Source organism: Lepisma saccharinum, chromosome 22 (assembly GCF_977018435.1).
Source record: "Lepisma saccharinum chromosome 22, izLepSacc3.1, whole genome shotgun sequence".
Lineage (NCBI taxonomy): Eukaryota > Metazoa > Arthropoda > Insecta > Zygentoma > Lepismatidae > Lepisma > Lepisma saccharinum.
The window spans coordinates 4,267,278-4,285,433 of NC_139250.1; the positions used below are offsets into that span (position 1 = coordinate 4,267,278).

The 18,156-nt window shown below is 37.2% G+C and overlaps 1 protein-coding gene across 1 annotated transcript in view; it reads left to right on the forward strand.

Moving 5' to 3' along the window:
* Nucleotides 1-15,287, forward strand: part of LOC146004628 (uncharacterized) — a 41,111-nt gene extending 25,824 nt beyond the window's left edge. Inside the window, exon 6 of the mRNA XM_083143518.1 lies at nt 12,385-15,287. Within this exon, the coding sequence (XP_082999644.1) occupies nt 12,385-13,076 (692 nt within the window). The 3' untranslated portion in view covers nt 13,077-15,287. The remainder of the gene's footprint in view (nt 1-12,384) is intronic.
* The last annotated feature ends 2,869 nt before the right edge of the window (nt 15,288-18,156 follow it).

Sequence of the window (18,156 nt, forward strand, 5' to 3'; positions counted from 1 at the left end):
TATACGTACATTACTGTAGGTACCGGCAAAATAACATCAGATGCTAATCCACATAATATTAAAACTGAAATAACTGCAGGTTTAGGTATATTTTATACTACACTTTGGACACACAATTAAAATTATCCGATATGCCATCTGGTGAGATTTTCAGGAACCACTCCATGTAGGACACTTCGCCGTGTTGAAGCCGTTCAAAGCATGCAGAACATGCGAAAAAGTTGCGTATTCAGTTTTTGCTCTAAATCGTTTTGTGGTTCAGGACAAGTGAAAAGCTTACATGTGTTTTCCACCCCGTGGAATCAACAGAATGAAATGTTTTAAATAAATCAGGGAAAACAGAACTGATTGACAAGATTGGCATAACTGAAATGCGGCAAGGAAATTACGAAGAATGTACAAGTCTGTTCACTTTATTTTCCGAAATAATCTTTCGGAAAGATGATTTTATTGCCATGAAAGTAAGTTTTAAATTGTTCTTTATGAATATAACATTTTTTTGAAAACAACATTATATGTATGAAATTTGGAACAGGTGCAAGTCGATTAAGTGCGAAGATGGAAATAGTTTGAGAATCAATTAATGTCTGTAATCATAGAGGTAAGTCAGAAAAACATAATTGTCATGCTAATGTTGCTGTTTCATTCAGTAAGTCAATTTTTAGTGAAGACTGAAGATAGCCTCAATGAAATTGTTGTTATTGTTATCAGTGGCGGAGCGTGACCTTTCCAACAGTGTAAGCCTATCATGATGAAGGTTATTTCCCGTTGTGCTTATTTTTGGGCTGACATGGTTAGTGATTTATCCACACACATCGACCCCCACCCCCATTTTTTCAGAACACTTCCCTAGAATTTTTCACCAAATTAAAAATTCTGGATAAATCTCTGGGATTGGTGTTTTCTTTGCTAGGCTGTGGATCTCCTACATTTCAACTGATAATTAAGTCAGTCTTATTCCTATCACAGTGAGTAACGTAACGATAAAAAATATGCAAAGGTAGATAAAATGAATAATAATAATAATAATAATAAAGAAACAAAAACAGAAGAAAACAAAAGTGTAGAATACTTTTTACAATCGCATAACCAAGTATCAGCTTCATACCCTGAATCACAAAATCGGCACACTTTATTTTTCATTTCTTTTACTATGCCTGCTAGAGAAGGAAGGGGTGGGCCTACCTACATCCACAAGTTTCTTCTTGGCACCAAAATCCTTGCTGGATAACTGCGTCTGCACCAAGTTCTCCACCCCACCGCACAATCACACTCGTTTTATTCCATAATGCACTTCACTATCACACAACAGCACAGGACCGACAGTCCACTTTTAATAGATAGAATTCGCAAAAGCAATACCACGACAAGAACGGGGAAACAAAAAGAAACCAGATCCAAAATTGGTCACTGCTCAAAGCAGTGATCTTTCGGACTGTGAGGGGAATATCCCTTTTGGATATATAAAAAAATCCCTCTCTTGCCTCAAAATTCCCTATATTTAGTAAAAAAAAATACAATATTAATTATAAAAGAAATGCTCACTAATTGTAGGGACATATCCAGAAATTTCTATCAAAGGACATGTAAGTGCTTTCTGAGGATACTGTAAAAACAAATCTAGCACCTAAAAGATCATAAACAGGCTTTTTGAACGCTGTTCAAAGAATGTTTGAATCACGGACTACGTAATTAATAATATTTTGTTCACATTTGACATGAGATTTGTAAAATTGGTTCAATCTTCAGCTTTCATTAACACTTATTTATTTATTTATTTATTTATTTATTTTTGCACTTTTTATCTCAATTATTACCAGCTGAGTTCATACATAAACGGAAAACAGAGATCTTAATATTTCTGATGTTTACGCTCTCGTATAAGCTAAAAACAGAAACAAGAATTTAGTACATCAATGTGTTTCTAGTTTTCCCATATCCCACTCATTTTTAGGTTTCTCCTTTTCCCCCCTTCCTGTTAGATTTTTGCTTCAGAATTCCCTGTTCCTGGAAAAAAAACCTCCTTGAAGCACCGCCGGCTCAAATTTCCTTTGCAGTTAACCATTCATACCCGACAACGCTGGAGCCCCTCCTTTTGCAGGACATGTATTCAGTGAAGCCAACCCAAGCATAATGGTGCTAAATTTCGCACAAGTTTAAAAAGTCGTTTGTAAGTGGGGGATATAAATAAAACAAGAGGGCCACTTTTCGTTGTGGTTGAATTTTCTGAAACTTTTCACGTATAATGTTGGTTGAACCATTCGAATTTATACTTACATTTTTGTTATAAATTAATATTAATAATATGAAAGTCACATAACAATTTAGTAGTATGTAGCATAATTTCGGAGTTTAAACGACACCATGGATGTCCAGAAGGGGCAAAGGCAAGGAGACACTTCCTGAAAAATGAATGTCAACCATTTTCACACATACAATTTCATTTCAGTCACATCAAATTGTTAATTATTGTAAGGGCGTTGCAGAAAAATGTTAACTTTAAATTGAATTAGTATATTTTTAGAAGGGAAATATACCTAGTTTACCCCAACCCCTGAAAAAAAAAATACTTTGCTTAATCCTCCCTGGTGGAAAGAAATACTGTGGACGTCCATGAACAACACTTTCTCTAAACATGGGGTTTGCAACGCTGCTGTAAGCCTGTGGTCGTAGGTTTACAAACCTAGGGTTTGGCCCGCTCTTCTCCCTATATTCCTTGCTCTTCTCCATCCAGATACGGTAGGCATTGCTCCTTCGCGGTCAGAAATTTGTAAGGCAACATTCAGACTGCTTACAACTTTCCGCAAGCAAAAGGCGGGAGTTCCCATGTGTCCCCTGGTGCTGAAGTGTTGCAATCTAACAAACAGGATCTCGAAGACTGGTATTGGGCCGAGTTGAACTTTGAAGTTTTTACTAATTTTGTCATATAATTACATACATTTTACTAGAACTAATAAAGTGTAAGCCCGGCTTACACAGCTTACATGGACGCTCCGTGCCTGATTGTTATTATTATCATTATCTGGTGTTGTTATTAAACCAGCCTGCCTCTTTGTGGAAAAAATTGCAACGGTATGTTTACATTTATTTCCTGCTTAAGCTTTGCAATACAGGTGAATTGCTTTATTTTCAAATCATTTCTGAGAGCCCCAGTTAGGCAGTTACAACCGAGGTGCAGTGCAGATGAAACCACCACTTTGAAAAACCAGTGAGTATACATTAGTTTGGTCTGCATTTTCCGTGTTATTTTTATTATCATAATTAAATGCTTCGCTCTCAGCACAGCTTCACTTTGTTATAATTCCTGGAATTCACATCGCATTCGCAATATTTAAATATAATGCGTAATTTAAACATTCTTTCCATACAAGCAATGACAAACATGCTGCTATTACGTACTACTACTGAATGTAAACAAAGATCTATCCTACGTAGAGCAGCCATATTGGAAACGACACTAGCGCGCAGGTGGTAATTTTAATCGCAAATAGTGTGTACTGCAGTATTTCAGTATCAAAGCATTCACTAATGAAGTGGCAAATGTAACGTATTTAAGAATCAAACGTTTAGATTCGTTAATTTACCACTTTATGACAGAAATAACTTGTATCATGTGTATCTTGTTCCTCAAAATAGTTACAATTACAATATTTTAATAATGATATGACATGGTATCTAAATCTGATTTGTAAGTAATTTGGTTGTACGTATTATTTTCTCTTCAACTTGACATATGTATGACTCAGGTTCAACCGTATCTGTGGTTCTTCGAGATGATTTTTTTAAAAAAAGCTTCCACTGCGACAGATCAAATGGCACTTTACACAAAATTTGCAAAAAGAGACCCTTTACACAACCTTTTTAGTGTTGCATGTACCACCTTTTTTTTTTTTTTTTTTTTGCAAAATTTTACACCATCAGTATGGCAAGATTTTTTTGCAGAATAGAATTTGACCTGTGTTTAAAGTGAGGTAAGTTCCAATCTTTTCAAAGTTTGCTTTGATGTATTTCTGTATCTTTCAGGTATGCGTGAAGATCTTTCGACAAATACTAATGAGATAAGTAATGAATTGCGGTGTAATGAGACAACTGTAATTAGCATTAGAAACTTGAATGATGGTGAACTTGCATGCATGAATAGCACATGTTTAGGTGATGTTGGCAAAGTGTCCGAAACAAATAATTTAACCGGGGAGAGGTGTATGTCAGACTGTAGCCTGATTCCCGACCTTTTCTTCTACATTGTAATTTTTTTTCTTGCTCACATTGGTGGTTTGTTTCTTTCTGCTGTAGTGAATATTTTCACATTTGCTTGAATTCAGTGCCTTATATTGTTTATGCTAAGTTTTATATTTAGTGCAGAAATAACATAATTTTTAATATACTTCAATTATTGTTAGCATTATTTGCATGTCCTTTGAAACACGTTCAGTAAGGTTTGTAATTATATCACAACGTCGCATTGTATAATTGCTTTTGTTTTATAAGTTTTTAGTATTTTTTGTAATTTATGTGTACTGATTTGAGAGGCAAGTTTTGAATTATGACTCACTGTTAATTGTAGAATTTTTATTTCTTATTGTATGGCTTGAGTATATGGAAATAATTTCAAATAAGTATGAGAGCACCTAGTATATACCTTGACACATGGTAACCATTGTGTACTTATTCTGAATAAAAAGATGCATGCATTTTTTATTAACAGTGAATTGCTAATTTCTTTATGTATTTTAAACCTGAAAAATCACTAGCATAATTGCATGAAATTTGTACTGATATTAATCGAATATCAATGAATCATGGTTAGCATATGTCCTATTTTCCTCAAACATGCACTCTTTTTAGATAATAAAAGGGGCATCTAGGAAGATTTTTATTTTCCGGGTTAAAATGTCCAGGGTTTTGTACAAAGTCCATAATAAATAATTTAAAATGTTAAAAATAGGCATAACAAGTCACAACATATTACACATCAACCAGTAGGGTAAAGGTAAAGTTCCTTTTGGATATAGCATGAAGGCACATTTAAGGGATGTGGGGGTAGGGCTCCACATATTCTCGATCTCGGTCATTTTGGAGGTGATATGATAAATATTGGGTTGTAGTGTTTGCGTTTGGTATGGCAACACTGCAGTGTTAGGAGTATGTTTATCATTAATGTTCATCAATTGGAGTGGCATTTTTGTGCTTGTGAATATGCATTGAAATTTACAGCTAAAGAACAATAAGTGTCCAGTGGGGGGTGGGGGAACATTTACAACATATTCTTCTGTCTGTAGGGTCAATGGCAGCGGAGGCAACTTGAAACATTTGTCCCTTGTACGGGGAGAATGCCAATGGGGAAAGCAGGGCAAGAAAATGGTTCTGTCATTACAAAGAGGGCATTTTTGACATAAGCGTTTCTGCACGTTCAGGAAGACCATCAGGCTGTAATGAAGACAGTTTAAACACTTTAATCCACGAGGATCCACATCAGTCGACTCTAGAATTAGCAAATGTGATGAACTGTGACCATTCAACCATCGTGCGACATTTGCATTCCATGGGTAAATTCAGGATACTGCACACTTTAAATGATAACAACCAAATCAGCAAGTAGACCAGGAAGACAGCATAAAGTACTGCGACACGATGATGCACATCTACATTCCGCTAACATGACAAAAGCTGCTATCCAGGAGCTTGGTTGGGTAGTTACTGCACATCCTCCTTACTTCCCCGATCTTGCACCCTCGGATTGCTACCTTTTCATCTCTCAATCCATCATCTTCAAGGAAGCTCCTTTGGTGACGAAAATGCTCTTCAAACTTGGCTTGACGACGCTTTTAACCCCAAATCAGCTGATTTCTTCAGGCGTTGAATTGAAAAACTGCCCCAGCGTTGGTAGAAAGTCTAGAGAAATATATTACTGATTAATTTATGTCTTTTGTTCATCTCAAATTAGTATAATGTAAAAATACTTTTGCCACGGTGAGAAAAATGCCACGAACTTCTGCATCAACCCAATACCACGCTCCAACAGCCTTTACACCCAAGGTTGCCCCCAGATACCTATTGATTTGAGGCTGGGTGAGCCACAGAGCCGCTTTGTGCAGGTGCAAGGTCGGAAAAATTCCAAACTTAGATCACCCACCGCAGGTCTCCCACGTGGCAGTCAGTCACTCTACTGACTAGACATCACTCAGTTCAAATGCCAATATGATCGTCTCTAAAATTGATACTCAAACACCATCCATAGATATGGATAGGTCATTATCAGAAATATACATAGACAGTCTTTCATGCCACTTCATTTGAGGCTTCAACTCCTATCTTGAACATAGTATCGTGAAGCATCCAGTGGATTGAGCATGCTTTGTTGTGTTTTTTGAAAATAGAAATGCCGATAATGAAAATATAAGTTTATAGATGAACCTAAAAATAAGTTTTCGAATGAGTCATGATGATTTTGAAGGAGTATTTAGTGTTTGCAGTGATGGAACCTATGTTTCAGTGGGTAAAAAGGGTCATTAGATTTCAAGACCCATACGGAAACTGCAAGACGTAGGTAAAACGGTGGAGGGGAAAAGAATAAGCATGAACATGTTGATGTATAAATGTTATATATATTGTATTTCATTTATTTTTTTGCTGAAAACTTTTTAAAAAATAGTAATATGGACTCTTTTTCACACTTCACAAAATATGGCAACCCAGTAATGAATGAATATGTACTGATATCAATAACTGATAGTTCTGAATGTTCATCTTCCTAATCAGTACATGTAACTAGATAACAGATGTTTCTTCCCTCCCCCCTCCAAAAAATATATAGATTTATTTGTTAAACAATGTTGATATTGCATTCACAGAAATATAAGATCTGTAATATCATTCATTAATATTGCCAATGATCTAATATTGTTTAATACCATTAGAAAATGAGATTATTCCACTTCTGACACAATAATTTAGGAATAAATTGTTGAAAATTTCACATACTCTCTGCAAATTTCTCTCACGAGATGTACAGAAAGGCATTGCCGATTACTAAATTTACAAACTATTATTCACGTTTTGTTTTAAGTCCCTAATGTGTTTCTATCATTGAAAAATACAGTTTGAAAAATCAAAATGTTGTGTTCCCTGAAGAAGAAGCCCTGTACATAAACTGATCTTGCAATTAAGCTGGAAGAAATACTACTTTCGTGAAAATTATAATAAATGAAATCGTCTAAAGCATGTGTACATACTGTGAGGGTGTGAATAGGTGGATATGGGGACAAGTTGCTTGGTGCTGGAATTTGGTATGGTTTCACTTGTGGTGCATACGTAATCCCTTTCCCAGAATTTTCATACTGAAATGTTGGTTGACTGGAGTCGATGATAGCTACCTGGAAGCACTGTTTCTGTGGATGGCAACTATGAAATCCAGGTTTTGGTCCTGTTTCATTCACTGTATAAGGTTTTCGACATTGAATAGTTGAGTTTATTGTGAATGATAGGTTAAGCAAAGTACACTTTCAGCTGAGTTGTTAACACAGCATGTCTGGGGTCCTGGGTTTGAATCCCAGCCTGGACAAGGGTGTTATTTGTGAGTGTTCCTTCATCTATCATCACTTATCCTCATCCTCGTGATTTGCTAAAATTTGCAGACAAGCGAAGTAAATTAAACTAAGCCAACCGTAAACGGTACATCTTCAAAGTTGTCTTCAGTAAATGAAACAGTTCGTGCACATGTAATAAACTGTCTGCAGGCAGTGCAACAAAGTGGCGATTAAGGGTAAAAACACAGTGAAGCACATCGCCAGAAACTCGCAGGGACAAGTTTCCGATAATTCAAAACCGTGGAGTTAAATGGGGAAAAACATAGTGGAGCCCCGCTCATCGCAAGAGGTTCCCAAGAACAAACACGGTTTGATCTTGGGTCCCTTGTTTCAAGTGGAAGGCTCCTTGATTGGTCCACTCAAGGTCACTTCTCCCTTTTTTGGAAGACACCCTCCTTTTTCCCCACTTTTTTTTGACAGAGTTGTCGTTTGCAAGCTTGTGCGATGGCAGTCAATGTGCCTGTCCGACAGCCGGTTCATTCATTATATCCTGACATTTTTATGGCTTGACCGGACTCTGTGCAATGAGCAAGGGTCCCTTTGCCTCACCGTGTTTTTACCCTAAGGAAACGGCACCATAAACTGCAGTCTGTGTTGTGTACTGATGTGACCACAATTTGCAGACAGCACCATCTGGTGGGAAATGAGGAAACAAAGGGACTCATCTCATGCCCTGCAAAAGGTCCAGAATTTACCCCATTATACCTGTGGAGTCATCTAAAGACATGGTTTACAGTAGAGAGAAAATTCAAAATGTAGATCTAAAAACAAGAATGAGACCAGTAATTGGCAGTATTACTGTTACTTTGAAAGTTCTTCCTCGACTTTGGACTGGAATAGAGTTTTGTTACGGCATGTGTTGTGCTTCAGTGGTTTGCATATTGAAACCTGCTATCATGGGAATGTGTTTCAGTTAACACAAAATTTGATTTAGATCCTAAATCATCTGTTTGCTTACTGTAGAAACTGTTTCAATTGCTGAAACCTAATATAATGTATCTTTCACAAACTTTCCATTCATTCTCGGAAACCTTTATATACAGGGTGTCCCAGAAATAGGTGGCATAACTTCAGGAGCGTGTTCCTTACATGTAAACAATGAAAAAAGTTTATAGGTCCGGAAATGTTTGGTTTCTGAGTTATAGGCTGTCATAACATGTGCTCACTGGAGTTTGTCTATCTTCCACAGGTGGTTTCCTGTAACACAACCAGCTATTTGATGAGTGGTACATGCTGAGTGGGCCTTGTTGAGACCATGTACATCAATCTGGAACGAGCAGGTATGCACTTCATATATGGTTTGGCAGAGGGCAATGCTGTAGAGGCCCGTCGTTTGTACCACGAAAAGTACCCACACCGAAGATGCCCAGGAAAGTTAGGAGTTGTAGCACATTGCTGCAAAAACCATTGGCAGAACACGACACGCGCAGGGAATTCTGCTGGTGATAATGCCTGTACACATTGCAGATGGTAGGGATACAACTGTTGTTCTCACAATACTCTCCAGATAGTGGAATGAGGAATATCCACTTGCATTGCTAACCTCCGTGTGCTGATTTCAGGAGTTGCAGTCACAATATCCAGAATCTCCTCTTCTTGCACAGGAGTCGTAGATCGAGGTTGTCCTCTTTCAACAACACGAGGTGCAAAATTGCCAAATTCACAGAGGCGGCGATGGATACTCACAATTGTTTTCTATCTTTGCATCTTCGGGGTGGGTACCTTTCGTGGTAAAAACGACGGGCCTCTACAGCATTGCCATATGCCAAACCATACATGAAGTGCATATCTGCTCATTCCTGATTGGTGTACATGGTCTCAACAAGGCCCACTCAGCATGTACTACTCATCAAATAGCTGGTTGTGTTACAGGAAACCACCTGTTCAAGATTTCCAGTGAGCACATGTTATGACAGCCTATAACTCGGAAACCAAACATTTCCTGACCTATAAACATTTTTCATTGTTTACATGTAAGGAACACGCTCCTGAAGTTATGCCACCTATTTCTGGGACACCCTGTATAAATGAAACTCAATGTCACTGAAGTGTGGCCAGAGGTGCCTTCCTTCCTGGAACTTGTGCACAGTTGTAATGTTTTTATTAAACACAAAGTCTGGCACAAATAGGCCACTTTGGACTGGATCTGCTGGACAGTGAAATGTGCCACCACTGGAAATTGTATCGACAGACTTCTTGCTTACAAGATAACATTAAGACTAAAACACTTGGGAGGCTATGAAAGAACCTGCTGGCTGTGGCGAGCATCTAAAGTGAGCGACTTTACATCTGGAGACCAAAGTATTCAGCTTCAAATCCTGGCATGGGCATGTGTGTTCTTTGGGAGTGTTCCTACATTCATTTCATCATATTACTCATCCTCATTGTTTTTATTAGCCAAAAGTGGCAGAAAAGGTTCGCTAAATAACAAAAATACCTAGTGGTGCCATAAGTTCTGATACACATGCCAGGGAGTAGAAATAAAACACAGCACACGTAGATTGACTACTGAAAGGTCAAGGAGCTTCATTGTGCCTCTCAGATGTACAGTAATACTACATTCACTCTAAATGGCCACCTTTTGCCTTGACACAAGCCCGAAGTCTGTCTGGCCATGCATCTATTGCGGCATGGATCACCACCATCGGAATTTCAGCGGCTGCTTTTGTCAAGGTCCATTTCAGACTTTCCAAATTAGGGTGACGCTTTTGACAGACCTTGCCTCCCAACACAGACCAGAGTTTGTAGTCCAGTGGGTTCAAATCAGGACTGCTCGAGGGCCAATCATCAGCTGCCATGAAGTGGGGCACATTGTTCCTGAGCCACCGATGGGTGGTCTTTGCTTTGTGTGCCGGAGCCGAGTCTTGTTGAAACGTCAAATCCTCTCCATGGAACAAGGTTTTGTTGAGGGTCTTCACCACAGGCTCTAAGATGGTATCTTGATACACTTTTGCAGTGGTTTTAACCCGTTTTTCGCAAAAATGCAGCTGTGTGATGACTTTAAAGCTAATGCCCCACCACAGGATGATGGGAACGCTGCACACATTTCTTCTTCTGCCTAGCTTCTTGAGCACTCCGAGCATACACACGATCATTCTGGCGGTTATAGGATTCCTCTACGTCAAAAAATTTCTCGTCCGTAAAAATAATTCTTCTGTGCCTTTGCTTTCTGCTGTCGCTTACGCTTTAGGTTTTTTTGAGGAAATGCACAGTTGTTCGTTGATAACCTTTGAATCTAAGGTCTTCGTTAATGATGCAACACATTGCTCTTCTCGACACATTCATCTGCCTTGCAAGGAGAGACTTCTTGTGACAGGGATTCCGTCGAATTTGCTCCCTGACGGCTTTGACGAGAGCTGCTGTGCAGACTGACCGCAGACGACCACTTCTAACACGGTCAGCAATGCCATTGGTCTCAGCAAACCTTTCGATCATGCAATAAACAAATCTGTTAATGCCCAGATGTTTTAGGCCCTTGAAAATCTCAGCAGGCATCTTCTTCGGCTTGTACAAGGCAACCACTGCTGCACGCTTGTGTTCGATGTCCATTTTACACACTTTTGTAGCTCTTACTGACTACACCAAGCTTGAACAGGCAACACCTATGTTTCTACATGTGTTTTACCATCTTGCCACTAGATCGTGCTGGGTTTGCAGTGCCAGCAGACAGGCGATCACTTTGTATAAGAACTTATGGCACGACTGGGTACAAACATACAATGACAGAATAACCTACTGAAAGAGAAGGACATAATATTTACATTGGTGAAGATGAAGTGGAATTATTCTAGAATGTCGAAGCTTCTAAAAAAGTAATTTTTAATCAAAGTACCATGTCACTTTATAATCAAGTGATTATTAGGTGTAATTTCCATTGTTCAGATCCTATTCTTTATTTCCTACTAGCCTATCTGAGAACAAAGTAGACATAAAACAAACTTTTTCACTATTCCCACAAAAAGCCTGACAAGATATTACACTCAAGGTAAAGAGTTTGTGTTTTAAGTCCACTTTATTCACATATAGCTTAATTGGGACTACACCTACTGTTTTAAAGTGGGATCTTAATCACTATGTACCTCCACTGAGTATTGAACCTGGAATCCATTGATTACAAGGTGATGGTATTACAACTATGCCATCAGGGAAGCTAGTTGAGATAAAGAGACCATTTTGTTTCATCCATGTAATGTATTCAAAGGTTTGTATGTTAATTTATATACATGAAGCCAGAGGCATCTCGTGAACGCATGCTGCGCATGCGTCAATTGTGGGAAAAAGGACAGCTTGCTCTGTGATGACATTCATGAACATTTGTACATTCTAATTTCTTCATATAGGAGAAGTATTTATTTTACACAAGAGTGCCGAACTAAGCTTATATTACATTTCTTGGATCTGAAGTGACGCATGCATCAATTGTGGGAAAAGAATTATTAGTTTCTTTCACTTCAGATCCAAGAAATGTAATATAAGCTTAGTTCGGCACTCTTGTGTAAAATAAATACTTCTCCTATATGAAGAAATTAGAATGTAGAAATGCTCATGAATGTTGTCGCAGAGCAAGCTGTCCTTTTTCCCACAATTGACGCATGCACCGCATGTGTTCACGAGACGCCTCTGCATGAAGCTATATTCCATATGCAATAATATGTTCAATATTTCATCCTATCATATGTGTACAACATATTCTCTGCCCCTCTCAGAAAAAATATATCTGCTTATGTTTATTATAGCTGGTTTTGAGTTTCCGAGTATAGTATATGCAGCTAATGCTTGCATGTGTATATTTCTCCAGGTATTCAAGCCTCAGAGAACTGTGAAGCTAGTTACAACGTGTCAAGACATGTGATGGGCAGAAGGTGTGAAAATACTGCCAGAGGAATTCTGGCAACATCCAAAGACAGGCCCACATTCACTATCCCCAGTAAAGTGACTTCAAGATATTTGAGAAGGAAATGTGAGGGACGCAGCCTTCGGAACCAGAAGCTGGTGCCTGGAGGTACAAGCATGGTCCCTGTACCTAACAACGTCCTCCAATCTCTACACGTCATCTTGGAAAAAGAGAAAGAGAAACTGGAACGCTGGAAGGATGAGCAAGTTCGAGTGATGCAGGGAACTTGCAGAGAAATGAAGCAGTTTGTGCATTCTCAAGGTAGAAGTTGGAACAAAGAAAGGCAATGTATTTGGAAGAAGCTCGATTTGATGGACCATCAGCTTACCTGTGACAGGGAGTCTTGCTTTTCAATTGGGAGCAAGACAGAGAACACCTGTTCAACAGGCTCAAAAAAATTTTCACCAAAACTCGGTCACGAGAACCTTAAGGTGAACATAGTAGACATTCTTTCGCAAGGCCCGATGACGCCTACAAGTTTAAGAAGGAAGCTGTGTAGAAGGAAAATTTCTTTGACGGATGTACCTTACAATGAAATAATTTCAATTATGAATTCTGTTTGCATAGCAAGGAAAGGGTTCCTGTTCTTAAAATAATGAAAGAAGTTCCTGGTGTTGAATTTCTTACATTTGCTTAAAATATTTATTAAAACAATATTGTGTCTAACTTGTAAAAGCCAGTGAAGCAGTTCTCAAATCTTGATGCATCTTGTAAAAAGTTACCTGTGCCTTTGTTTAACATCATTGCTCAAAACCTTGCTATAACTTTCTATTAGTTAATGTGTCCCATTTTCCAAATCCATCTTTCATCACAAATCTAAGCAGAGAATACCCAGTGCATAACATTACTTAGCAAAATTACTCTTCATGCAAGGATGTTAACTTTTGGGGAGTTATTTCAGTAAAATTGTTCAAAGTGGAGAGAGTTGTGCGTCGCATGTTGAAGTGTGACATAGAGATGACAATGAATGTGGCAAATTCTTTCAATTCTTAGAAAAGTTATAATTTTTGTTTAAAAAATTATGTTCATGAATAAATGTCAATGTAATGAGGATATTTCCTCGAGATGTCAACCAGGTCAGTTCCAGATAGGAGCCTCTTAACACACCAAATATATGAAAACTGGTGTCACACACATCTCTGCACTTCAATCTAAAAGATGCGAGTGACGTTAATTCTCGGAAGCACATCCAAAACTAATCTAGTTGTTCTGACAAAATATCTTCATTATTCATAGCCAGAAGAGCTTAAAAATATATCAGTTTAATTACCAGTAATCACTATTCCAAGTTCAAGCATAATATACCCTTTTGTATACCTAGGTTGCCACTAGATAGCTTTTTGTATTAAGTATGTATGGATATATGAATGCCCCAATTGAAGTTTTTCAACTAGTACGAAGGAATTAATGTATATTTCTACAGTGTAACAGTATACAGTAAAATGTGAATTATTTGTTTTTCAAAGGCATGATGTTAAAATACTTAAAAATTTAATTCCAAGAATCAAAAGGATTATGTGAATTCTGTCTGTAAATGTAAAATCTGTGAGAAAGAACTTCGTGTTGATAAACTTAAGATAAGGATTCATGTGTAAGGAAATAAGAAAATGCATTAATGTTGGCTTTTTATAGAAGTAATATTGAATGCCTACAGAAGTTGTCTGATAAGTTTACCAGATATATTTTATAGACTGTTATAATATGAGGAAGCTGAACGATATTAATTATAATCCTTTAGTAACTGTCAGTGTTACAATTTCAAATTCAAAATGCATATTTGAAACTGTCAATTCTTGTATAATGAGTAGTGTGTTGTGCCTTATATTGATGGTGTCTGTGATTTACTGACTTAAGATATGTCTGTCATGTCCTCACACTCAGTGAGAAGGCAACATATATCTGAACACCCTAATATGCACTTAGATTTCATGGTGGTTGCGGTAAACGCGGTTTAAAATTACTTACGTGAAATTTAGAAGATTTCCCGGGAACAAACAATGTAGTGATTCAATACCATCTCCGCTTCAAACGCCGTACTCTTTTGTGAATGAAGACAGTGGATCTTCGAATTGAATAGGATTGAACCATTAAATTGTGCAACGCGGAAGTACGAAATCTTCTAAATTTCACGTAAGTAATGCACTTAGATTTCTAAGGAGATAGGAAAAAAGACTGATTTTTGTTTCAAAACTGAAAAATATATTTAATTGTAGAGTTGCTGTTACAATCATATTCAGAGGTTTTACGATTTCAATCCATTAACAGTTTTACTGTGGATGGTTTTGTTACAGAAAAATGTCATAAAAGACTTGCTGTAGCTCTTTTTCAGAATTTATATTTATACAATGCAAATGACTAATGTACAAACAAACCCAGTTATTTAAGTTGTGAAGATAAAAGTTGACTTCGTAGTTCAGTTGATAGAATAGTGGCACAAAATCCAAAGGAGCCACAGTTGTTATTAACTTTTCGTTAATTTATGATATCTATTTCAGTCAAGGCCATCTTTGTAAAATAATTTTTTTCTGAATTGTTGTGTCTTGATCAATACATAACATTGATTATTTTGATTAATTTTTTGTGTGTGTGAGTAACAATAAAGATATATTGGAATTGGTTTTGCAAAAATATTGAACCTGTATTCACTATGGTATATATGTATCATTGTTTATATTCTAAATATGTATAAATTGGGTCAAGGTATCATTAAAATTATATAATTGTTATTTTCAAAATCGTGCTTAAGTTTATAAAGAATTTTGATGGTGGTATGAAACAAATAAAAATGTCACAAAGAAATGTTTATGTATTTTATGTGTAACCTCAAGATGTAAGAATAGAATATAAGCATTTAAATGCTGAATACACAGTGCCTTCAAGAACGCAGCCTGTGTGTTGCATGTCACTTGCTGGCTGAATTTGTTATGCATAACCCCTCAATTAGGGTGACCAGTTCATCTGAAAAGCAGGACATCCATGGATGAATGGGGGGGGGGGGGTGCAGCTATAACTAAAAGAGCACATGGCCAAGTGCACCTTCCCTCCTCCTTTCACCATTCTGCTAGCACATCTCCTGAAATATTACACAATCCTCTTTAATCAGTTTTTGTCGTGATTTGATTTATGTTACTTAACGTTGCCTTTCTGCGACGTTCGGCTAACTGCAACAATGGACGTGAGTGATGATATGATTAAATTCATGAATTGACACTCGTAAAGAATATCCATGCCCAGGGTGGGATTCAACTCCAGGACCCCTGACGCCCTAGCATTCAATCACACTGCCATGGAGGTCTTCAATGCATCAAACATGGGCTATTTTCAATTTCCCAAGTGCCCCTGCATATACTTTGTTATCACTCTGTACCTTGCATACCATTTCACGAACATACTGCATGCAATATCTGCTTGTAAGCAATAAATATAAGCCTTACAGTAACATGAATGTCACAAGCTAAGCGAGTGTGAAAATTTTTTGCTCTACAAATATTTTTTTGCAAACTAACATTGCTATTAATTTTATAAGGCACTAACAGTTTCAGAGAGGTAAACAATTTGTCTGGATATTTTCTAGGACATTTCGCGGGATACTGTTGAGAAATAGGACATATTTGGTTTTTTGGAGTAGAATCGCAGACCACAGGAAATGATTCTCAAAAAATGGACTGTCCTGCGAAAATCAGGACGTCTGGTTACCCTATCCTCAATTCAAGTGCGTTTGGCAAGCTGAAGTTTACCACTTTTCACCTTATAGAGCAAAAAGTCTCCATGCACCTTCCCCTCCACGTGAGAGTAAGATGCAGAGGAGTCGCAGTTCTGCACAGGCTCTTGTGGTTCCATTATACCGAACTACGTCTGTATCAGAGACTTTCGTGGCAGTCAGAGGTGCCATGTTCTGAAGGCACAGGATCTGTTGTCCACAATATGATGATGTGAACAGTGACTGGGAATTCGTGGCAGAGTGGTTATCACATCGTGCTATGACGCCGGGGTCCCAGGTTCAAATCTCGGTCTGAGCATGGATGTTTGTGAGTGTCAATCAATTTTGTCACGTCACCACTCATCCCCATCTTTGCAAATTAGCCTAAAGTGGCACAAAATGCGAAGTAAAATAAAGCAAATCAATCAATCGAACTGGGAATTCTTTGAGGCGAGTACTGAACAGACAGAGCAGCTCTTTTTGTTTACTGTTCACAAACTTAGATGTATCAACAATCAGAGTTAACTCTATTGCAGTCTTCCACCATGTGCTTACCGAAGAGTAACACAATGAAACCTCAACTGAGAAAGCTACCCAATGTGCTATGTATGCAAGTTGATCGGATGTGTATATACAATTACACCAGCAAGAAATGAGTCACATTCTAGCAGCACTTGAAGCCACTTTATTTGTATGTATTGGCAGTAATTCAGAATGGGGGAATTAGAAAAGTCCAAGAAGTCATGCAACCGGGATTTTGAACGTATGTAACGTTTGGACAAAAAGCGATAAGAAACACAAAACTTACACTGCGTATTAACTTTTCCTATGTGGATTTTTAAACATCAAAGAAGAAAATCTTACTCGACATGAACATTCAGTATGTGTAAAAAAATTAAGATGTAAAAACGATTTTGCGCGAAGTAAAAACAAACATGGGTAAAAGACAACAGTGGAGTTTCTTGCAAAAATTTTCAATGTGTATCGATGGTGTCTGTGGGTACTTATCAAATTGATAAAATAACAATAATTTTTTATGCATTTTGTACACTGCATGTGATTTATGGGGTTACTTATGGCACATGCATGAAAAAAATAAAAGCATTGAAATTTATTGTACAAAAACATAGATAGGTTGGTTTTTGTACGATAAATTTCAACTCTTATTTCATCTGGACATTGATTGAATAATATAGAACACATTGTATAGCTTTAATTTATGCATAAAAATGTTCCCAGAGTGCAATATATTTAATTTGCTAAGTAAATTCACCGTCTTAGATATATTTTAAACAGTGTCACCAAATCAAGGATATATATGGGGCATTCCATGAGAAAGTGCCACTGAACCTCAATTTTCAAAATTAAATGCAATGCTGTAACTTTATTCGATCTTGTGAGTGAACAATGTAAAGTTGAATTTTGGATAAAAATTCAAGTATTAAGCACAATTACGTTAGAAAGTAGAAGGTATTTTACATATTATTCGTTTATTTTAACTTTTTGATTTTCTTGTGTTTTTTATTATGTCCTACCAGTGACACCACAAAAAAATTAATTTCTCCTTTAACTGTTACATTTCCGCCTCAACTCTCCAGAATATTCAAAGATCAATTACCTTCTCTCTCTGTCTTAATATTTTTGATCATTTGATAATTCACAGAAATTAAAATAAATTTCTTATTAAGCGTAGAGGCAGTGTTTTGACTGTCCCACCTGTGACTCAAAATTGTTCACTTTTAGCTACAAATCTTGGAAAGTATTTTATGGGTAATTATGATTAATAAACAGTTTTGAGTTTATTATATCATTGCACAGAAACTGTGCGAAAAATGTTGCTCAAGTATCAGTAGAATAGTTACTTTAATATGAAAAATGTAGTCCGTGTGTCCCACCCGTGACAATGGATATCTTTACCCAACTTTGAAAGCAATTAAACAATGCAGTGATCCAGAAACCGTAACAACAACATGATG